Source organism: Lonchura striata, chromosome Z (assembly GCF_050655825.1).
Source record: "Lonchura striata isolate lonStrDom1 chromosome Z, ASM5065582v1, whole genome shotgun sequence".
NCBI lineage: Eukaryota > Metazoa > Chordata > Aves > Passeriformes > Estrildidae > Lonchura > Lonchura striata.
In genome coordinates, this window is record NC_140740.1 from 75,523,376 (window position 1) to 75,546,820 (window position 23,445).

The 23,445-nt window shown below is 41.5% G+C and overlaps 1 protein-coding gene across 1 annotated transcript in view; it reads left to right on the forward strand.

Moving 5' to 3' along the window:
- Positions 1 to 22,589, forward strand: part of CMYA5 (cardiomyopathy associated 5) — a 44,941-nt gene extending 22,352 nt beyond the window's left edge. The window contains exons 5-13 of the mRNA XM_021531124.3: positions 489 to 511; positions 2,432 to 2,553; positions 6,411 to 6,560; positions 7,453 to 7,599; positions 10,666 to 10,810; positions 19,095 to 19,228; positions 19,969 to 20,068; positions 20,988 to 21,164; positions 21,993 to 22,589. Coding sequence (XP_021386799.3) covers positions 489 to 511; positions 2,432 to 2,553; positions 6,411 to 6,560; positions 7,453 to 7,599; positions 10,666 to 10,810; positions 19,095 to 19,228; positions 19,969 to 20,068; positions 20,988 to 21,164; positions 21,993 to 22,245 — 1,251 coding nt within the window. The 3' untranslated portion in view covers positions 22,246 to 22,589. The remainder of the gene's footprint in view (positions 1 to 488; positions 512 to 2,431; positions 2,554 to 6,410; positions 6,561 to 7,452; positions 7,600 to 10,665; positions 10,811 to 19,094; positions 19,229 to 19,968; positions 20,069 to 20,987; positions 21,165 to 21,992) is intronic.
- Positions 22,590 to 23,445: the final 856 nt, after the last annotated feature.

The window sequence follows — 23,445 nt, forward strand, 5'->3', positions numbered from 1 at the left end:
GAACTTTTTTGTTTACAGGGCAGAAAACATTATCTGAAGGTTCTTGGGGTGTGGGACAAACTCTCATTCTATAAGTAAAAATCTCACACGGCTTCTAGTAATAAGAAGTTATGAAGTACATTTTAGCCAGAATTTGGATTTAACTATTCTTAATGTGCAAGTGATTTCTTTCTCTTAAAGTCCTGGTTTTAGAAATTACTTGATTATGCTCCATCTTTAGATCTAGATATTGAATACTGAGCCCTCAAGCACTTAAAGTGAGATTTACACTCTAATACCCTGCTGAGCCAGAGCTTTGAAATGAAATATTTCTAAGGAAACAAATTCTCTGTTGGTGTGAATGAGCAGCATTCCACAAAAGCTCAAGTCAATAAAGCTGTGTGTTTTTTGTCTATGGAGAGTAGAAAGATTGTTAGATGATCATGATTGGCTTTTCAACACTTTGGGGGTTTTGAAAACTGTTAACACATTTCTTTTTCCTTCTCTAGTCATCTAAAGAATTGAATAAAAGGTACATGAAGTATGGGTTAAGTGCACTGTAGTGAGTACTAGGCCTAGCATGCTGGATGCTTCATTTAGTATTTGGGAGCTTTTGAATACACACTGCTAGTAATCAGAGCTACCTTTACAAACCTTGCAAATAATGAAATTTAGAAAAGCGGCTTTATACTCGTTGCTGTAACTGGTTTTGAAGTGTTTTGCACATGTTGTATAATACATTAATTAAACAAATAGCACATAAAAACATCAGCTCAATCTTAAACCTCTACACGGATATTTTTAAATATCCATGGATATAAGATGCTCCTTTTAGTTATTACTATACATACATATACAATAGCCATTGTAACCATGCTTTCACCTTTTACACTGATCAGATATACCACTGATACATTTATTTTTTCATTAGTCTGGTTCTGTATCTCTTAGTCTCGAAAGGTTATAACACAAAGCAACACAGGTAGTTTGACTATGCTTCTGAACACAACTCCAGAAAAATTAGATAAAGTAGATTTCAAAACCTGGCTAGGAGACTACGAGCTGATGTTTTCCTATGGCTTTCCATCAGCACTGCCTGATTCAGGGTGTGTCACAGGGCTGGTGCTTCAGCATAAATGCGCCTGCCTGTATAAAAGCATACAATCACACACTGTTCTCTGCCATGGGGGATTTTCTCAAGGGAGTGATTTTAGTGAGTCCTATCCTTTATGAGAGAAATGTTCAACAACAAGCCCACATTCCCCAAGACAATTTCTAGAATAAAGGGAACACATTCAGAGCAGTTGGCTGCAGGCTTCTCCTGTGCAAGCCTCCAGAACTGAACTGCCCAGCCCACCACCCCTGACTTTCCCCAGAGGGCTTGGGCACTGTGCAGTGCATATCAAAGATACCTTTGTCAGCTCTGCCTCAGCCATCACAGGGGTATGTGTGCTGACACTGACTGGGGTATAACAGTGACACCAGGGTTTCAGTTTGCAGTCAAATTACAGCCCCAGGAGAGAGATCTGAAGAGAATGTGCCAAATACCCCTTCAAGGTTTCTATAAATTTCCAGAATTAGAACTATAAATCTGCACTCACCTGTTCCAAGTCAAACTATCTGGTCATATATCTGCATTTAGTTTATTGCATAAGATTAGAGCAGGTAAAATGGGACAAAACAATTTTCCAAGGCTTTCTGTCATCTTGATCTTTAATTTTTTACTTACACAATAAAGTTTTTTCTGCTTGGTGCATGGGCTTGGTTATTTAGTTTGATAATGCCTGTCTACCTAAAATAGGCTAAGAACAAGTCTATTTAACAATGCATGTTTTTCTAAAGAAAGTGTATTTTACATTTGTTGTGCTTTGTTAAGATTATGCATAATTAACTACTTCAATGGCTGAAATAAAATGAAGGGGAGAAATATAAAATTCAGATCATTTTCTTGAGTTTGCTTCTGCCCCATGGTTAAAAATATTTGGTTGTTTTTTTTTTTTTCATATAATGAACCCAGCAAATACAGGCTAACTAAGTGGTATCTATCTTCCCTCTCATGTTTTTTGGCTTGCCACAAGCAGCTGCCTTACATTACATCTCTGGAGTCAGCTGCTGTAGTTAGCTCTAAGGTCTGTAACCTTTAAAGGCACTGCATTAGCAAGCCTAAACCCCTGTGTTCTTGAGAGTCTTGCTGAGAACTTCCACATCTTCACATTCTCATGGGTTAAGTGTAAACAGGCCATGAGCACTCTCACTGTGCTCCTGATTTGAAACTGCAGTATGGTGTAAATGCTCAAAATCTGGGGGACAGCTTCTCCTTGTATGCTGTCCTCAAGTTCCCAGGAAATATTCAAATAAATGTATGTCATGTGGTCTTTGCTTCTGGCCTGTGGAAAACTATGCTATACCACAAAGGATTTGCATGAACAGATATGTGTTTTCTTCTAATTAGGTTACTTTCTGCAATGGATACCACTCTCTCTTTGGAGAAGGTGCCCAGTGCTTTCTCACTGTTTGAGCACTTTGCAGACAGTCCAGGACAAAGCAATCAACACTCCTTACAACACGTGGCTGGTAAGAAACTCCGGATTTTGTCTTCACAAAAGCTAACATTTTGGCAATATTTTGGAAATTTCAGGAAGCTAAAAATAGAATCTATATGAGAAGTGCAGATTTTCAAACCATGTAATTAGCAATCAGAGTTGAATGTAAAATGAAGTTTAATTGTGCACATGTGTTTGGCTTATAGTAGGTACCGTAAGATGAGCAAGAGGGAGAAGTGCTAAACTGGGGGATTCTTGCATAATTTTAGACATCTGTACCTCAGACAAGCTGAAGATCTTGATCTGTAAATCTCCTAGGGCTAAAGAAGTTGCTTTTCCTTGCATGCAGAGACAGAATAAGCAATCAAAGAGCCTCCTGAGCTCTCTTCTCTGAGGGTGGCAGTCCCAGAGTGCTTGGTGTGGGAATTGAGAGCAGGGGCTGGTTGATGGCTGAGGTTCCTGGACTTGTCACAAGTGAATGGAGGCACCTGAAACCCACAAAAGTTGTGAAAGGGAAAGTGGTTAACTATAGCTAAAAACAGCCTCTGCCTGGGAGGGTAGTAGTAAAAATTGCACATAAGAAAGACATTTACTTATCTCTGTCTGATATTTCATGTCCTTTAAAAAGCCTGACTCGGTTTTCTGCTGATTTTTTTTGACAGCTGATTTTGTGGATTCATTTTCTTCATAATGGGACCCTACCCTAGGGTTTCTTTTTCCAGAGAACAGTGGTTTAGGGATCTCACATCTCACTGTCATGCTTTGTGCCCTTCCATTCATTGCCACACGCAGCACTGACATCACAGTCACTCCCTGGGTTTTGAAGGAAAGCCCCTTTCTCATGTGTTTGGTCCCTAAGCACTGAAACTAGAGCATTAGATTCCCTAAGCTGCTTTGTGCACTGGTGGGATTTTCAAGACTAATAGGACATTGGAGAAGTGCCCACCATGTGCTGAGTCTCTGGTGCCTAATAGGGGCTGAGTGAACTTCTTAGCAGTGACACTATGGGGAGGTTGTCTCTCTCCTCCACACCACTGCTTTTCTTAGACTTGGAGGAACTCAAATATATCTGAGTTGTTAATGTCCTTGTCAGATGTGTATGAACTTGCCTGTGGCATTTGAAGCTTCTCCGGTGAAGCTGGACAGGCACTTGAGTATGCAGCATTATCGCAAGTGTAATTTTTTTTAGGAAGTCAGATAAAAAGACCGATTTTGTAACTCCCTCTGCAAGTTAACTTGCTGTTGCAAATGTGCTGTGTTTCTTGGCTTAGTTCCTAAACCTCCTCTTGCAGTCCCATGAGTACAGTCATTCTTTCCTCCTAGGCTGCTGCCTACTGGCAAGGTCACACAGTAGAACAGAGCCACATACTTCTTTTTCCCACAAGCCTCTCCAACATTTATTTCCCTAAACTGCTGAAGTCTGCTTTCTGGGTTAGTTTGCATTAGCTACTGTGTTTGATGGCTCTAGACCAGATTGCTTTGACAAACTGCATATGAATAACTGTCCACTAGTAAGAGATCTTCAAAGCTCCTTATCCTTTATGCCTACTTAATATCTATCATACCTAATTTTCTGTCTTCACTTTTACTGCAAAGTATTTCAATTGCTATCATGATTTTTACTTTGGCAAGCAGTAGACAACAAACTTGGTGTGTTTTTTCTCATTTGCTTGATAGTTTGTTTTTTCAAGGTTACAACCTTCCTGAAGGAAAATAGTTACATGCATACATGAAACTTGATTTGGAATTGGATTGAATGGCTGTGAATTTATTACATATTGGGACTAATTTCAGACACTTGGAATTTTATTTGACTGAAGCCATATGATGAAATGCATATGAAGGTGCCAGGTTTCTTCAATCCATGTATTTTCCTTTAGAAAGAATTACATTTTACTGAACAATTTCATAGAACATTATTTTCACCACTTCAGAAACATCTTCCTTCCATTTCCAAATGTTCCGTATCCACTAATGAAAAGTCCTTTTCCCTCAAATTCTTCCTCCTTTCATGTAATCCTTTTCCATTCACAATGTATTAGCATAAAAAACCCTTGCAGCATGCTGTTGAGCATAACTGCACTCAGGTTCTGCCTGGAAATAGAAGAGTGGGAATAATTTAAAAAATTAAAAAATATTATTTCCAAAGCCCACTGCAAGTCCTGGCCTTTTATACTGGAAGGCGAGGACCTTTGCTGATTGTAAAAAAGCTTCCAATAGAGTCACAGAGGAATGTATCTGCTCTTATTCTTCAAGTACACAATGCCAAGGAAATATTGTTTCTCATTACATGGGAAAACATATGGATTACTGTGGAGATTACATAGCATGACAGAAAACTTCCTTACACCACAAGACTTCAATGAAAACTGAACTGATGAGAACATATGTTACTTTTCTGTTTAAAATATAGTTTAGTCAAACTCATATTGCAAAAATACCTCATTTTTAAATTAAAATTCACTTTTAAAGGGGCCACTTAAAAGAGGATAATGCATAAATGTTCTGTTTCTGGGGAGAATAGTTCAGCTTCTTGTTTTGAAATTGCTTCCTTTCAAATTGTTTCATATTTTGCAAAAGGAAAGTAGAAATTAAATGTTTCTCAATATTGCTGAACTGAATTTTGATCTATATTTTTTTTTCAGAAGTTTCATTCAGTAAACTAGCTTCTGTTCATATTTGGCATAATAATAGATCTTGCAACTGTGGGGTTTCTGTGATCAAAAATAGTGGTTTCTAGGCAACTTCATGGGGAAGAAAAATGGTTTCCCCACCATGTCCACTGAAAGGAAGTATTTTCCTAAAGATGATAAATTTCTTAATTGCCAACTCTAGATGCAGTCAAAAGACAAAATGAGGATTGTTTTTAGCAATAAGAAGGATAATTTTTTTTTCAATGGGAAGCAGATGTAATGCTACTGTACTGGTAGCTCTCTGTATAAATCATAAGGAAACAGCCAGCATCTGCATTTGCCTTGTTCATGCCACAGGGGATTATCATCATTACTGTGGAGATAACTGAAAAGAAAGCTAAAGCTTTCTGCTGAGATTCTAAGAGAATTCATGAAATATGGAAATTTACTGGGTGAAGAAATAGAACCATGTATTTTCGTTCCCTGCAATCATTTTAACAATTATCATCTTTTGGGGCTTTTTGCTTCTTTCTTTGCCCTCCCTCTCTTCTATGACATAATCACAGAGGCGAACAATATCTCATCTGGGGCTGGATCTGTGTCAATCGGGAGACATAAGTTTGTGTAAAAGCTAAGGAGCCTTGGAAATCTTTGAAGCACTTGTGAGGAATGGTAGCCCCATGGAGTTCAGGTTCACCTGCAAACCAAGAATTGTCAGTCCCCTGGGTCTGTGGGGAAATGACCATGGTAGGAAGGAGTGCCAAGCTGTGTGTGGGCAGTAGGAGCCCACCCTGAGAGTGCAGGGAGCCTCCTGCTCCCCAGTGCAGTCAGACCTTCTCCACCTGAAACCCATCCCTGCTCCTGTCAGTGCCACGGAATCCCCTCCTGGGGTGGCAGGTCCTTTCCGCTGTCCACATTCCCAGGATCACTGCACACATATCTCTCTGGAGGAACGTATAGGCAAATGCTTTGTGCTGAGTTTGGGTGGTCCCAGTACTGGGACTGCATCTTATTTTGTCCAGACTTGTGAGGGAAATGGGAAGTTTCCAATGCTGAGCAGATAATTTTTTCTGTTGCTAGTTTATGAGGTTCTCTTGCTCTAAGACTGCACCAGTATTCCATATTTTCTGCTGTACTTGCTCTCTGGAAATATGCAACCTGAGTGAAAAAAAGCAATTGGGTTGACTCATGAATTTGTAGGTAATTTGGCTGAAAACACAGAAGTATGTATAACATTGGGAGACTTTCCTCTCAGTCCCACAGACACCAACTGTCATACCTCAGGAGCCAAACTCAGCCACCAGCACCTCCATTGCTGTCTACTGGGCTGTGAATGACGGGGATACCATCGACTGCTTCCAGGTCTACTGTACAGAGGAGCTGCAAGCCAGCAAAGATGCAGGGGGTGCGTAAGATCATGCCCTTTCTGCCCTGCCTGGGGTAAGCAGATGGGAGGATGAGCTGCAGGGAGTGCCCAGGACATGGGAAGAAGAATGGTTGTGAAGACATCACATATTGAACTAAAGATAGGCAGTGGTGGGGGAGGTTGTGACGAAGATGTCGTTTCTTCTCCTCCCCTTTGTCCCCACAAATGGAAGATAATATCATGCTCTGTAAAGTCAAGGGCAGTTGTTTTCAACTGGTGAAGTGCCTTTTCATGACCAGGCCTGACCATCAGCAAGGATGTGTCCATGCTGCCCCATTGTTATTCATGAGGACTGCAGACAGAGCTCCCAAGGGGAGAGATTTCATTATGTTTTTAAGACCCTGCACATGCTTCAGAAATATGTCCTCATTGAAAAAGCATTGGAAGGTATTTCCACATGTAGACAAAGACTTTTTCACGTTAAAAATTGAAATTTGATAAAGGGGATTGAAATGCTCATTTGTTAAAAAGCTCAAAGCAGACCAGGCTCTGCACAAATCCATATATGTCCAGGCTAAAGGATGTTTAGGGATTTTTGTAATAGGTAATTTATACCTAAGTGCTATATAGTTCATTATGAAGAATTGTTGCTATAGAGTTGGTAACACCAGGGTTGGTAACTGCTGATTCCATGTCCCAAACTTGCAGTCCAGCAGCAATGAGGGTAATAATCTCCACTTGCCATGGCATTTTGTACTCTCAGCTCAAGGGCATGTCAAAAGATTTGTCAGAGTGAAATATAGAAATCTTAGATAGTAATAACTTCTAGATGTTTTTCAATTGACTGTTTTTAATATGTTATTTGAGAGGCTTAGTTGTAAGCCCTACCAGTGCAACCAATGAGGTCCTGTGCATGTGTATTTTCTCCTAGCCTTAGTGGAAGAGTACAGAGTGACAGTGAAAGAGAGCCACTGCATTCTGGAGGACCTGGAGCCAGATCGCTGCTACAGTGTGTGGGTCATGGCTGTGAATGGCACAGGCTGCAGTTTACCCAGTGAAAAAGCCATTTTTAAAACAGGTATGTACATTTTTTGTGATTTGATTATTACAAGTTTCAGGTCCTCAGACTAATTTAGTCCACAGTGTTACTGACACAGAAGAAACTGCTTCATTTAGCCCATCTGGCAGATAGCAGGCAGTTCATGGTCACTCCCCTGTTTGCTCAGAGGTAGTGGCATAATTGCTCCTGAGAGGAAACTTGAACACATTCAAATTTGAAGATGTTTCCAGTGTTAGGGCCACGTGGCTGCAGCATCGGGGCAGCATATTAGGTATTTATATTCTGAGTGTATTGCACTGCTCCATGGAAGCTCTGGGAAAGCCACCTGGCTGCTCCCTGCTGCTGCTCCCTCTCCTGCCCACAGTGGAGGAGACTGGCTGCATGTTCTGCCTCTCTCCCATTCACCTGAATACATCTATGTTGCATTGATTTAAGATATTAATTTTTAAAGGGAAGGACTGCTTTACTGAGGTTACATGCTGTGTCTTGCTCAGTGGGACACAAATGTCAGGTGTGCCTAAGAGGCTCTGCTGTTGTATAAGTAGTATAAATTGAGATGAGTAACTAGATGAGTGTTGCTTATAAGCTTCATTTGACTGATTAATTTTTCTGAGCATTAATTTCTTTAATAACTTGTATTGACAAAACTATTGCTTCTTGAATTATAAGCAAGGAGAAGCATTCTTGTGTTTGAGGCCCTCCTGTCAGGTAATTTTTCAATGCTGCAGGAAAAAAACACAATTATTCCACTCCTGAAGTCACAAATACAGGCAAGGATATCTAACCATTCATAGCAAAAAAATCTGTTCCACACTGAGTTTCTTCTCAAAATTACTTGGCAGCAGCCACAGCTCTAAGCATTTTGCTTAATCTACTAGAATTCACATCTGTTGATAAGTCTCTCCGATACTTAATTTGTGATTTATATTTTCACAAAGGTTATTTTCCAGAGAACTCAGAGGGGAATGCAACACAGCAATGCAACTGTGAACATAGTGCAGACTTTCTGCCAAATTCACAAATAATTACGAGCTATTGCTAGCTAATAAATCATAATTTTAAAAGGGGGTTCCACCTTTCTGAAACTATTATTTTTAAGAAATCTCATTGTCTTCTGGTGTCAGGATCACCATTCTTTTTTCCTAAAAATTGAATCCTTCTGAGAAAAGTTAATTTATATGGTCTTTAATGGCTTCCTTCAGCCTTTTTCTTTAAGAAAAAAAAAAAATGGGCAAAATGTGGGCTTATTAAACACCTTCCCTCAAATCTCTCATTTGAGATTCCTCTGGAGTGCATGAGCTCCAGGTGGACTTTTGGGTGCACTGCTGAGGACTGGCTGATGCAAAATTGCCACATCTTTTCAACACTGAAGGCAGAAAGATGAGCACCAGTAATGGAAGCCAGTTCTTCAGTGAGAGATTAATCTTCAGATTAGAAGTTCACACATACAAGAAAATTATTTGCTGGTATATGCAGTTGAGGAATATACACCTTTACAGCTGTTCGAAGCTGAGATTCTTCCAGTTGCTGGGAATGCTCACAAAATTTCTCTGTTGGCACTGCACCTGTGGAGGTGTCAGAGTAGCCTTGAACACACCTTCTGTTGTTGCTCAAAATCTGTGTCATTTTCACCGTTGGCTCTTTGCCTCTTATACAGTCACTTACATGAGTTCCAGAATATTACAATAAAATTAGATTATGTATTCTACCTGCAGTTAATTTGTAAAAAAAAAATCTCAGAAGCACACTAACAGTATTTTCTAGTATGCTCACTTCAGCTACTCTTTAGACAGATATTTTCAAATTACAGTAAAAAAAGCTTAATGTCTTGTGACATACTGTTTACACATACCTACATGTAAGTATGTGTGTAAGCTGCTGAATGCAGGTATTAGGGGATTCAGCTATTAATTTTTCATCCTTTAGCAAGGATGCATTTAGAAACAATAACAAACTTACCAGAAGAGAATTAAGGAACTATTGCTAAGGAATCTACCAGATTATGGTCTATCCCACAAATGCATTGTTCTGCTAAATGCATAAATTAGTTCTTCCTGTAGCAAAACATAAAGTAAATCTTACCCTGAACTGCTAACCTTCTGATTTTCACTAAACTAGGACACTGTTAAATATTTGTGGGTGATTTTGTTTCCTTTTCTAGTAAAAACAAATAATTTTTCTTAAAAAAATAAGCAGGAATGTTTACTATAGTTCTATTAGATTATCTTAAACCATAATAATAAATTAATCCAATCATAAATTAATCCATAATCATAAATTAATCCAATCCCTACTTTTGTGTTAGGCTTCCTATTTGGAACCCCAAAAGAAAAAATAATTTTTATTACTTTTTTTTTTCTTAATTAGTACTCCTTCTTTTAGAATTTGCATTAGTACTGTTTATGTGAGTTTCACAACAGGTTGTAAGGTGTTTTCTGTTGCTATTTTCCAGAATGGGAAAAAACAAGAGAATACAACAGAACCATTTTCAGCCTACAGTGTTGAATGTGCAGTTTCACACAATAGCTTTTGATTACTTGCAGCTAGTGCATTATTTTATATTCTGTTTTCTGTATTGCAGTTGGGCCTGTAGCTCTTAAACAGAATCTCTAAAAAGGAGAAATTACAGGACCGAATTTTAGCATTGCAAAAATAACGAAGACATAATTAAACAGAAAGTCAGCATCTCCCTGTCATTTTTGCAGCAGCACATTTGTTCCTGATGCAGTTCATGCAGGGACTGCTGAGGACAGGACTGAGGTGATGCAGAGAGCTGTAGGCAGCGCTGCTTCGGTGCTCTGGCACGAAGGAGGAGACATTGCTTGAGGAAAGGCATTACAATTCACCATTCTAAGCATGTGACAAAGGCACAACTATCCACAATGCCTTTCCCAGCGTGTTTTTATTGCTTGTTTTCCCTGCAGTGTCTGTTTTCCTCTGCCATTCAAATACACACAAACAAAAGATCACTGCTAGGTGGGCAGAAGCCCGTCGCGTGGGTTTCGGCGGCCGGGGCTGTTCCTCCCGAGCGGGGATGCCCCGGCAGCCTGCCGGCAGCGCAGTAACGCGTCCCTGTGTCCCCAGCGCCCGCCGTGCCCAGCATCAAGGCCGAGGACTGCACCGTGTGCTGGGACACCGCCACTGTCCGCTGGCTGTCCTCATCGCTGTCCGCCGAGTCCTTCATCGTGGAGTACTGCCGGCAGCACTCGCCGGAGGGAGAAGGTCTCAGGTCAGTGCCGCGCCCGCCGAGCCCTTGGGCGGGCTGGGCAGCCGCGACCGAGCGGAGCGTCCTGCAGGGCGGCTCCATCCCAGAGATTGTCCTGCCTGCAGCACCCAGGGGAGGAGTCTGCTTCCCCGTGCTGGCAATCTAAGGGGCAGGCGCTAAACTGCGAGATTAGGCGAGACATAAAAATACTTCCTTTTTATTCTCAGTCCCTTTCATTTGGGGCCAAAGCCGTGGAGATGTGCTGTCTGCAACCAGCAGAAGTTTGGGGGCTGTGCTGGGGGGGAGCTCAGAGCTTGGCAGCTCCGCGGGAAGGTGGATGATGGAGGAGCATGGCCCGGTTTGCTCTTCACTTTGTGGAGAACAGGACAGAAGTCATCTCTGGGCATAGCAAGGGTGATATGGGTGTCTCTGTAACATTGGTGACCCATCTGTGCTGTCTGGATGCGTGCGCAGAGGCCTCTCAATGCACAGCTGGGCTCGGTGCTACCTGGCTGTGCAGGCATGCCACAGGGCTTCAAGAGTTGCTTTGAAATTCAGGGTAGTGGCTGTTTATGCCAGACCCTCTCTGGTTTCCCCTATGCTAAGCCTGTGCTGCATACAGGAGAGGACAAGGAGGGATGTTGGCACCCCTGAGCCAGGTAACTGCACTGTGCTGAAATGCAGAGAAAATTGTTGTAGAATCATAGAATCTTAGAATAGCCTTGGTTGGAAAAGACCTTAAAGATCATCCAGTTCCAACCCCTCAGCTATAGGCAGGGAGTTACATGGTGGTCTGCATGTCCTTAGGGCTTGGGGGTCTTTGCCTTATAAAAACAGTGTCAATATTCTAGCAAAGTACAGCTGCACAGGTCTGAGAAGTTTTATGAAGTGGAGAGGGGTGGCTTGCCATACAGAACCCTGTATGAAGAGCCTCAGCCCAGCAGAGGTTGTCTTTTTCACTTCCTGAGAACCCTGATGAGGGTCTTCACCAATGGGCTAGTTCATGTGGACTTCATGAAGATGGGGTAGAGAGGGAAGAGCTCCCTGAAGAGGAGGGAAGGGCTTCATGCCCTGAAGTCAAAATTAGTTATGTGGACTGAAGTGTTCTTAGCTTTGTAGGAGAGAAGTACAACTGTGAAATTGTGAATGCCTTGCTCCTTACAAAAGTAGGCTGAAAACCGAAATTAAAAATTTCTGTGTGGGTGGGAGACTTTTTATCATGCAGTATAATGCAGTGTGCTGCATTACGGCAATCAAGGAGAGGTCTTGCCCAATTCTCCTGCTTCTCGGAGGGACTTGCTGTGTTTCAGACCTATTTCATGAGGCCGTCAGGTCCCTGTCAGCCTGCCAAAGTTGTTGTTGGTCAAAGATAATGGAGTTGCTGCTGAAACATATGCTGGTTGTTTGCCCTCAAGTTTCTATGCTGTTATCTGAAACTGATTTTTTTTTCTCAAAACAAAACCAGAAAGTGTGCTGATTTCTGTAAACCATGAGCAAGGCGTTGGTAACGCCAAGAGTTTGCTTGTGTGGTGATAAATGTGGCAAAAAACCTTCCAGAACAGCCCCCTTTGCTTTCTCAAGTGACCTTGTATAAAATCTAATGTCTTTATAATTATACTGAGTCACATTTGACTTCTTGGCCTCTCTGTCAGCGGAGACTGGCCTTTAACTGTGACAAGTGTGAAAACTTTCCACAAAATAATGAATTTTCTCAGAATTGCTATAGCTTAAAACTCTCTTTAAGAGAATTCTCTGGGCTTTGACCTTGTTTTTTGTGTCAAAGACAATGTTTTAACACTTACATTCCCTGAAGACAATTTCCCTCTTATTTTTTTTCCTAAATCAACCCCCTGAGAATAACCTGGGAATCTTCTGTAGTGTCAGAAGTTGTTATAGTGTTGGAGAATTTTTTTTTAAAGATTTCTATTTTAGATAAAGTAGAGGGGGGGAAAAGCCTACTGGTAGATGGAGAACTGCCTTTATCACTCATATCCAAGGCTCCCAAAGGTGCAATTTAGAATTAGAAATCAACTGTAATAGAAGTCAATCAAGTTGACTAGAAGCCAAGTACCTATATAAGGTAGAATAAAACTCCAACTCTATGCACACCCAGAATTTTGTTCTCAAGTCTTGTAGATTCTTCTGTTTGTTTTATTTTCCTTGAAAGCTTGGAGGAAACTTTCAGGTTTCCTGAGCAACATGCATCTTGGGGATCAGCCGAATGTGGAGCCCTCTCATAGACAGCCTGTGCCTTTTGTGCTTGCAGCAGCCCTGGAGCTAAGCAATTTCCCAGTCCCTGCTGGGAGTTCAAACACATTTCTCAGCAACCCTAAAAGGTTCATTCAGTTGCTGATGCGGGCACAGTGCAAACGTAGAGGTCAGGAAAGAACATTCAAGAAAAGTTCAGAAGGCACCATGGCCCCATCTCCATAAGGCTGCTTTCACAGATGTCATTCTGGAAGCTCCCTCAAGGTAAAGGATACTGCCAAGGGAGCAAACAGGGAGAAAGGCCCTCACTGAACAGCTAGAGACATGTGGTCTAAGTTAGTGACATGTAAATTTCAGCATGCCACAGAATCACAGTGTGGTAGGGGCTGGAAGGGACCTTTGGAGATCACCTAGAGTAACACCCCCGATCAAGCAGGGCCCCCTAGAGCCAGTTGCCCAGGATGCTTTTGAATAACTCCCAAGAACATCCTTGAAGCAATCCCACCTCCCCAGAGAGAGAATAAGAAGCATATCTGGAAATGAAACCTCACTAAAGTTTCCTTTCCAATACTGCCAAAAACCAAAACAAACCAAACAAATGAAAACACAAAACCCCAGCTGTTCAAAATGGATTTGTAGAAGGCCCACACAGTTTGCATCCATATGCAAACTTTGAAATAAGAAATACTGATTTAGAAATGCCATGGAATAGGACTGATATTGTTGAGAGAGAAACTGAGCTAGGAAAAAGTTTAAAAAGGTGGCCTTGTAAATAAAACTAGATACTTTGGATAAATAGAACTGTGGAAGATGCATTGCAGTGGGACCCACGAGGGGTAGTTTTAGATTATTTGCATTAAGGCATATACAGCATGGTGTGGCAAAAAGCTGATAGGCCAATAAATATTTATACTATATTGTAATGAGGAAATAGTTGGCTTCTGATTGTGATGGCATGAATTGTCTCACCCTTCTCATGAGACTGAAAATGGAATAAAAGCTTTTAAAATGCCGCTCAGTTGCCCCATCTCCAAGTCAAGAAAAAGTATTATCCAACACCCGACCAACAAAAACAAACAAAACAACCAATCATCCAACCAAGTAACCGACCAACCAACCAAAAAAAGTCCACCCAAATCTACATTTTTCCTTCTCCTTTCTCTCTTCTTACCAACTTGCCACCTTAGGGACATAATTTCATATAGAATCACCTTAAATCTTCAGCAAAAATGAGTCCCTGGCCTGCTGCAGTAGTTTTAAAGCTCTTTCCCAGGTTGAATCTTTTTCCAGAATCTTTATGAGTGACACTTTGAAATGTTTCTTTCAGTTTCAAGAGCTCTGCTATTTTCTCACTGTTCAGCCTCTTTGTGTTGAGAAGTCAATGGAGTTGTGGGTGGAAGATGGAAAGCTGTGAGAAATGTAGTCCAGGGATTAGGTATGTAGGCTGTTCAGATGGAAAGCCTGTGTCACATCATGAGAAATCCGTAAGACTCAGGGAGGCAGAAATAAGTGCAGTATGTGGTGAGCTTGTGAAAGTGGAAGTTACTGAATGTCATCCTCTCTGACAGTGCAAGACCGGCGCTTTTAGGGAAAGAAATTTTCAGTTTCCTTATGAAGTAAGTCTAATGATGGAACAAAAGGAGCAAGTCTCCCTCCTCTTTCATTGCCCACATGGTAGTTGTGGTAGCTGGGAAACTGGGTGTTGGAAACTGTGCCAATTGCAGCTAACACAGTAAGCAGGGGGTGTTTTGGTGACCTAATCCCAAAACAGAGGAGGGGAGAGGGAGAGGGAGAGGGAGAGGGAGAGGGAGAGGGAGAGGGAGAGGGAGAGGGAGAGGGAGAGGGAGAGGGAGAGGGAGAGGGAGAGGGAGAGGGAGAGGGAGAGGGAGAGGGAGAGGGAGAGGGAGAGGGAGAGGGAGAGGGAGAGGGAGAGGGAGAGGGAGAGGGAGAGGGAGAGGGAGAGGGAGAGGGAGAGGGAGAGGGAGAGGGAGAGGGAGAGGGAGAGGGAGAGGGAGAGGGAGAGGAGAGGAGAGGAGAGGAGAGGAGAGGAGAGGAGAGGAGAGGAGAGGAGAGGAGAGGAGAGGAGAGGAGAGGAGAGGAGAGGAGAGGAGAGGAGAGGAGAGGAGAGGAGAGGAGAGGAGAGGAGAGGAGAGGAGAGGAGAGGAGAGGAGAGGAGAGGAGAGGAGAGGAGAGATGTGGCACAGCTGGGAGCAAACTCAGAGCTATTTGCCCTTTATTTTTAGCTTCAAGAGCTTTTTTCCACTCATGATGCATCCTTTCTGTATGCTTCCACATGTATCTTGAGAAGCTTGCATACTTTCACCCTAACTCCATATCAGTGATAGCAGCATGGCTCTGGAGGTACTGTTTCAGTGGGATCTAGGGGGTGGAAATGACAATTATAGCACAGAGGGTGTTGTGAATCACTGCAAGGCATATCGTTTGCTGGGTTCAGGCGATATTAAAAAATATCCCCTAGATGTTGTTTCCTTTAAATAAATGAGGATGCAGATGAAAGAAATGAGCATAAAAACACAGCATCAGATTTCCCTAAAACAAGAGAAATCACAGATTTGGCATAAAACTGCTACTATAATATTTCTTGGCAAGTTAAAGGTGAAGGAACATGCAAGTCCTTTTTGTTCTGCTTTAAATAGCATGTACCTGATATTTGAAGAGTGGATTTTCAGTCTTACAGATTCATCTTACGATGAGAGGAGATACTTAAAATATTTAACTTCAAATGCTTCTTGACTTTCTATGTCCTATATTTCTGTATCAACAATACCAAGAAATTGAGAGGACAGTGCAAGTAAGATAACATTTAATCTAAAGACCAGGATGCCTCATGCTTTGATAGCAACATTATTACACCTCAAATAATCTCTAAAGTGGGCAGGTGTATATAAAGTAGAAACTATCTGACATTAGAAATATTGTAGGTGGATTTCTTTTTCTTTCAAAATTACAGTTCACTACTTAAGGTGAGCTTGAGGAAGATCCATCTGCAATGCTTGTTACAAGAAATCAGAAATGGAACAGCCTTCCACCAACACAGTCAGGATGCATTTTCCCTCGCCTTCTCCTACACATAACCCGTATGCTGTAAGCTAAGCAGTAATCATACCTTCTCCTCATCCTTGCTTTTGTGGAGTCAATCTAAAGCATGATAAACTACTGTGATTGCTGGGGAGCCCTCAGTATTCACTCTCCCTCTTCACCCTACCCTCTAAACAGGAGAGGAAACAGATAGCAACACCTATTTATTCTTTGCATGCAGCTTCTTTTGCTCTTGGATCTGGCTCAGAACGTAGCAACTGAAATTCCATCTTGTCAGCATATTCTGTTTCATTACTTGGCAGCATCAGGACTGTTTTTAAGCCTTAATCATAGCTAAAATTTATGGGCTCTTATTCTTAGGCAGCTTAAAGCTGGCTGAAATAGATTACCAAAAGCTTTCAAAAATCTGATCACCATTTTATAGCTCAGATCTGCTTGAAGTCAAGACTTTTCTGTCTCACTATTATGACTGAAAAGCAGCATGCTATTGCCCTCTGATTTAAACATGCATCCAAATTCTGATTTGGAGAATTTTGTATTTGTAAGAGCCTGAAGTCTGAACTTCAGTCGCTGACCCTATTCTGCAAATGACTGGACCCAATATGTTTTCTAAATATCTATGAGACATCTCTGAGATCTACACTCCAGATTACGAATACCCCATGTCTACTTATTATACCACAATGTAACTATCTAATTTAATTTAGAAGTGATTTTGTGTTTTATTATTCAATCATTTGATAAACAGTACATAGTGAAAAAGATGATCTCCTAATTTCTTTGGAAGGATACTGACTTACGTGACATTTTCCAAAACACAGAAGAAGGAGCCGTGTACAGGGCATCACTGTGCTTAAGGCATGCTAATCTACATAGTGCCACAGGCAGCTTTCAAGGAATAGCTTAGCATATCCTCTTTTCATGTCACGTGTAACTCTTTGCTCAAAACCCCTCTCTGGTGGTCTGTACTTTGGAGTCACATAAATTATGTCAGTGTGCTGGTTTTAAGGAATAGATTGGGTAAGTCTTGCCTAGGAAGCATGGGCAAATTTCTTCAAAGCTTAGGTGCCTACTTCTTTTCCCCTGCCTCCTCTGCTTCTATCCTGTTTTTCCTTTCTCTCCCTTCATATTTGCCTCCTTCCTCAGTTCCCATCTTGTAGTTTTCTTCAGTTCATAGGTTTTCTTTCCCTTGTCCCCTCTACTCAGGTTTAAAGAGCTTGTGTCCTCATCAGTCAGTTCATCAGGTTACACCTCTTCCCTAAACCTTTCAGCCTGCTGTGCTGTCAGTGCCTTGCTGAAGTGGTCTTGTGGTCAGGGCTTTGGTGAGTCATGAGGGGGAAGCAAGCCATGCCATTTCTGCCATTTCACTACATTGGTTCCAGCATTCATGTAACACATTCCCCGAAAGTAGCATAGTCTTGTGCTGATCACACCAGAACCCCAGACTCTCTGAAATTCTTTTAAATTGAAGGAACAGATCACAGAAGCACCCAGTGCATTTTCTTGATGCTCTCAATCACCCTTAATGACAACTGTCAGTGCAAAATGCCTGTCAGACTAAAAAGGATGACACACCAGTCTTTTCTGAAGATGCCATCCTCCTAGAAAGAGATCTGTGTGGTGTAAGCATGAATCTGGTGTATTAAGAGCTGTGAGATTTTACCTTGATGTGATAAATGCAGCAGAAACAGGCATTTGAAAAATCCCGATGGATGAGCACTGATTATTCGTCAGTTTGTACTGCTCTCTGGTGGGATATGTGCGTAAAAACAGTCACCCCTAATGAATAGCAACGATCTGATCTGACTGCTGACTCACATGCCTTGCCTCCTCTGGGGTCACAGCAGTTTGTGCTGCAAAAATAATTTATTTAGTCTAGCTTCTCACAGGGGTATTGCTTGCCATGGTGGAGAGAGACCATCCTGGGCTCCACTCTCAAACCTGAGGTGGAAGGGAAAGTGTCTTGCTCACTCTCCAAAGGCAGGTCTCCCATTCTGGAATTTAAATACTTGCCTTGTAGATTCTAGGAGCATTTCTAGGAGGAAATCACCAACTTTACACAGATAAACAATCTTTACCTGCAGGCATACAATGCAGAGAGTGTCTATTGTCTGGCTTTGCTGTTATCATAAGAGGCAAAAAATGAGGAAAATCAAGATCTGGTGCAAGAGAATTTGTTAAGCTAATCTTTCGTGCTGCTGTCAATGTTGAAAATAAACTGGCATCTTTCTAGTCATCCAAAATGCTTTCACTGGTACTTAGAAGCACCTGTGAAGCAGATTGAGTGGGTGCTGACTCCTGCTTTCTAGCAGTGTGTGAAGATACCAGGGGTAGAGGGTGTCAGGGCTGGAGTTTTTGAGGCAGTGCACTGGGGAGCACAGTCAAAGCAGGGAACTGTGTGACAGCAGCTCCTCGGCTCTGCCTCCTGCAAAACTGCCCTGTAAGGGTGCATGATACCACAACAGAGCCCAGGCTTAGCGGTTGAAGGATCTGTGAGTGAGGAGTTTCTAATAAGTGGATCACCATTCTATAAAGATTTTATGATGAAGAGCATGATTTCTGTGCTATCTCAGATAACAGTATCAGTTCTTTTGGATTTGTAACATGTGCCCAGATAGTAAAGCACTAGTGTATTCAGTGTCTTAATTAATTAATTAAAAGGTGTGTTTTTTCTTTCAGAAACTTGCTCATTTTGTAAAGAAAAAGCAGACTTTTCACAGGAGACAGATGAGGATTTGACTCGGTGCTGCTTAAATTTTATGTGATCAATTATGCCACAAAACCAACATAAAGTGATCATTACACTGCACTGGGTGATAAGTAAGATAAAGTGAGAACAATCCCTCAAGTGACATGCTGAAGCTCCTACCTAACCCAGTTTTTTGTGAAAATAGTGTTGCCTTTCTCATTTGGAGTTTCAGTATGGTGTTTGTTATTTCACTAGTAAACAATATGGTTAGGGAACTTCACTGTTGGCATAGATCAGTCTTCTCTAGTTTGGATACCTGCATACGTTTTAATGTATCTTCAACATTTGCAGATCTTTTGCTGGTATAAAGAAACCTGAATTGAAAGTATCCCTGGAGCCCAATGTGAACTATTTCTTCTACCTGAGAGCTGTCAACCCATTTGGGACAAGTGAACAAAGTGAAGCAGCTCTCATCTCAACTAAAGGTAGATCATAATATCCTGATGTCAAAACAATGGGGTGGAAGGGCAAAGCAGCCAAGCATTTTTCATTAGAAATTATAGCTGAAGTTCCCAATATGGTTGTGGCCAAATTATTGAAGTTTTTATCTTGTTAATTCAAATTTATATCCCTTTTTTCTGCTTAAAATTAGCATAATCAGGACTACTTCACTTGAAGTTTGTATATTTATGTCCTGTGTAAAACTAGTGTGACTTCAGAAGCAAAAATGTTGAATTTGTCAGAGCAATGAAGTGATTAAGTATTCTTCAAGGATCTCAGTTTGCTTGAATCTGACAGAGCACAATCAGATGAAAGTTGTTGTGACCCTAAAGAAAACCTCTCACAATTAAAACCTAATGGAATTTGAGTGCTGAGGAAGCATGCAAAGCAGTTTTAAAACTTGAAGATTTCCAGATAACTAGTGTTATGTATGGTTCTTCCAAATCAGCCTGAAAATTCAAATTCACTATTTTGATTGAAAATTATTCAAACTTCTTACATACTCTAAAAGACCTCTTTATCACCTTATCTGCATTTCTCAATATTAGACTGCTGTCTCAATTTGGAATACTCCTTGCATTTGCAGCCAATTTTCTGTCACTCCTACATGCCAGCAGACACAACCCTGTCCAGCTAAGATGGCCGTAATTGTTTCTTAGCATTTTATGATTACTCTCATGTTAATATCTCATATCTGGTGTTTCTTTGTCATGAATTGTACCAGGAACTCGATTTCGTCTGCTGAGTGACACAGCGCATCCTGCACTGCAAATCTCTTCTAATGCAACAGTGATCCACCTTCCTGAAAAAACCAAACTCTCTGGGTGAGTAGCAGTATGATGAGCAAAACCATCCTGTGGGGTTCAGGATGGATCTCTCATTTTAATTTTTTGCCAATAGGCATCTTTCACATGACACTAGTTTTGTAGAAGAACTGAATAATTTTGGTCATCCAGCCTCTGGACTTCCTCCAATTGAACCCCCCTTTCAAACAATGCAAACCTCAGTAAAGTCACTGGTGGGATTGATGTACTAGGAAGAGTTCAGTGTCACACTAAGGAATGGCCAGGAAGTCAAAGTAGTAAGTGGTACCTACTTGGACTGCTTGATTTGTTTCAGCCTCTAGTCACCGCTTAATCCATCAGAGTCTCAAAGCAATTTTTTGCAGCCCTGAGAAGGTCAGCTTTGTGGGCTTAGTTTTTAATACACTGTGGATGGAAGTAATCCATCTTCATAGTTTGCTTTTCTCCTGAGGGCATTATTGGTAGTGTTGTCCAAAGTATTTGTGGCTTTGGAGAACTAGGAAGTGCTCCTGGGATATGTTAACATGACTGTACCAGGCTAGATCTATCCATTGACAACAATGCAGGGGGATGGATATATTGATATCAGTCCTAGGACAAGCACAGGTCCACTTGTGTAACTTGTGCCATACTGATATGGCTTCTTAAAAAGTGATGAGGATTTACTGGTTTAAGCACTTTTTGTTGCTGTTACCACTGAATGCACACAAGATGTTTGCCAGACTTTCTAGTTTGAACAAGCCTTCTATATTTGAGGTCTTTTAGATAGGTCATCTCAGTGCAAAGAGTTAAATCTTTCATAAAACCCTGCAGTTAGAACAATAGAGTGCAATTTCTTAGTAATTTTACGTGATGCTTAATGATTTGACTGAAGGAAATATCACAATATGGTTTGTCTAGCCCCACAATTTCTTTACTGTATTGCCTCTTCCACAAACAGGTTTCCTTCAGTCCTGGGTGAACTGCTGCCTGCTCAAGGATGTCATTACTGGGAAATTGTTGTCTCTGCCTGCAGAAGCTACAGGATTGGGATTTGCTATGAGACAATAACACAGAGCAGTGTCCTGGGATTGAGTGATACCTCCTGGTGCATGAGATGCTGTCCTACACAAACCAGGTAAAGAGGATTCAGTCTGGCAGCTTGGGAAGTTATTTCTCCTTTATAATAATGCTGGCCAGACACAAGAATCATGAAAGCAGAAAGGAATCTTCTGCTTCCTCATGAAAGCAGAAAGGATTCTTCTGCTTCTTCTATGTAAATTTGAATAAAGCACCTTCAAAAAAAAATTAAACTCAAAATAGATTATTATAGCACCCTTCATCCAGACAGTGAATAAAACTTACAGAAATAGTTTGTTGCTTCTCATATTCTGATTTGCTTCACTAGCTTCACTAAACCCCAGCAAAGGTATTTATTTCCATAAACGTAGTCTTTTTAGAATCTACTTCCATTTGTAGGAGATGTCAAGATTTGATAGGGGATGTTTTCTCCTGCCTTGTCCTTCACAGTGCTAGACACTCACCTGACACTCTGGCAGGACTGTAGGGTGCTGGGGTAGTCTGTGGTAGCAGGCCAGTACCAGGCTGCTTGGAGGTTTGTCAGGCACCAACCTGCTACTTTCTAAAGTGCCCTTGATCTAAACAAGTGTGCTTTTTCCAGTGTGAAATCATACAGGTGTATGAACATTACTAGCTAAATGAAACACCCAAGAGGCTTTTTTTCCTACGAGTCCAAAGATGCCAAGTGAAAAGGTTTGTCAGGATGCCAGACAGGGCTTGAAGTGATGCCACATTTCCTTTGCCTACGTACCAAGCAAAATGCTGCAGCCATGTGATAGGCTGCTGTATGCAGCCACCTGTTAATAGATTGGAACTGAGCTGCAGGTTATTTCTGGTAAATTGCTATGGGGAGGCTCATTGTATTCTTGTTTCCATTTTCCCACAGCTTTCTTTATAGATTTCTTCACACTGGTGTGATGAGTGATGTCCATGTGACGGAGCACCTGGCCAGGATTGGCATCCTGTTGGATTATAATAGTGGAAGGCTATTGTTCTTCAATGCAGAGAGAGGACTGGTGCTGTTTGCCATCAGGCACAAATTCACTGATGCTGCTCACCCAGCCTTTGCCCTGGAGAAGGCAGGAATGCTTACCCTGTGCACGGGAATGGAGCTGCCGGATTTCGTGAAACAGAGCTAACCTCCTGCTTCACAGTTTCCAGAAAACTGGCAAATACAGCATCAGGGTATGCCCTGATAGATAGAGAGGAAGTGATATGCCAGGAAGGGACAGGTAGTCTTCACTGATGAATGCTACATGCACAGCTCTACTTCACATCATCAGCAATTGTAGTTACTGCTCAGATAGATAATCACCCTGAGCCTGGACGAAAATCAACTCCTTCAGATGGAGCATGCACCTAGTAATACACAGAGCAGTACTTCTAAGGGGATAAAGAAGTTTTGTTAGATATGATAGTGCTAGCTGTCTTTTTAAAGTGAATTATGAACCCTTGTATGAAATAAATGCATTTCTCACTGCAATATATTAAAGTCTTTGTTTCATCATTTGCCAGGACCACCAGAGCCTGACTTGAAGATGATGTGCTTGGAAAATGTATAAAAATTTCAAGAACTGAAACATGTTGCAGATTGATATGTCCTGTGCCATTGTTTGCAAAATCTTTAATGTACAAATCAAGCAACCTTGACCATGTAGAGATCCTCATGTTTGCAAAATGAGGGAGTCCCAAGCTAGGTCTTTGTATCAGCTATGCAGAGTCTGAGTATGCTGCACCTACCTACCCTGCCCACAGTAGACTAACAGCTACCTGACTGTGTCAGTAAACACTGTGCTTGTGAGTATCTACTCACAAAACACAGGTGTAAGGAAACTTAATAGTACTGGTAAAATTCTTCTCTTGTGTTTTGCATCCTCATTGTGTCATCCTCAGTAGTGGTTTTGATGGTGAAAGGAAGATTGCCATGCAGGACCTTATGGATCGCCACTTTTCTGTCTCTGCTTTTTGCATTTGCTCTTAGAAATTTGATGCTCCTAATTTCAGGTTTGTGTACATTTTCCTGCATCTGCCCTGCTCTTTACTGTTATCCACACTAGGACCAGCAATAAGACAGTGAGGTGCAGTGTTTCAGGGCTACCAAAACAGGCAGGCTAAAACTGGTTTATATCAGCACAGGAGTAGGATGCTGATTTTTCTCTTTGGCTTTTTAAAACCATTTTCCAAGCACTTCACACATTGGTACTATGGCTGTCTTCCTGCCTGTGTCAGGCTGAAGGCACAAATGCCAGTGGTGCTGAACTCCAGTGAGTGCTGGGGGAAATTAATCTTAAAGCAGGCAGGCAATGTTTTCACACTATGCCTGCTCGGGAGACTTCTAC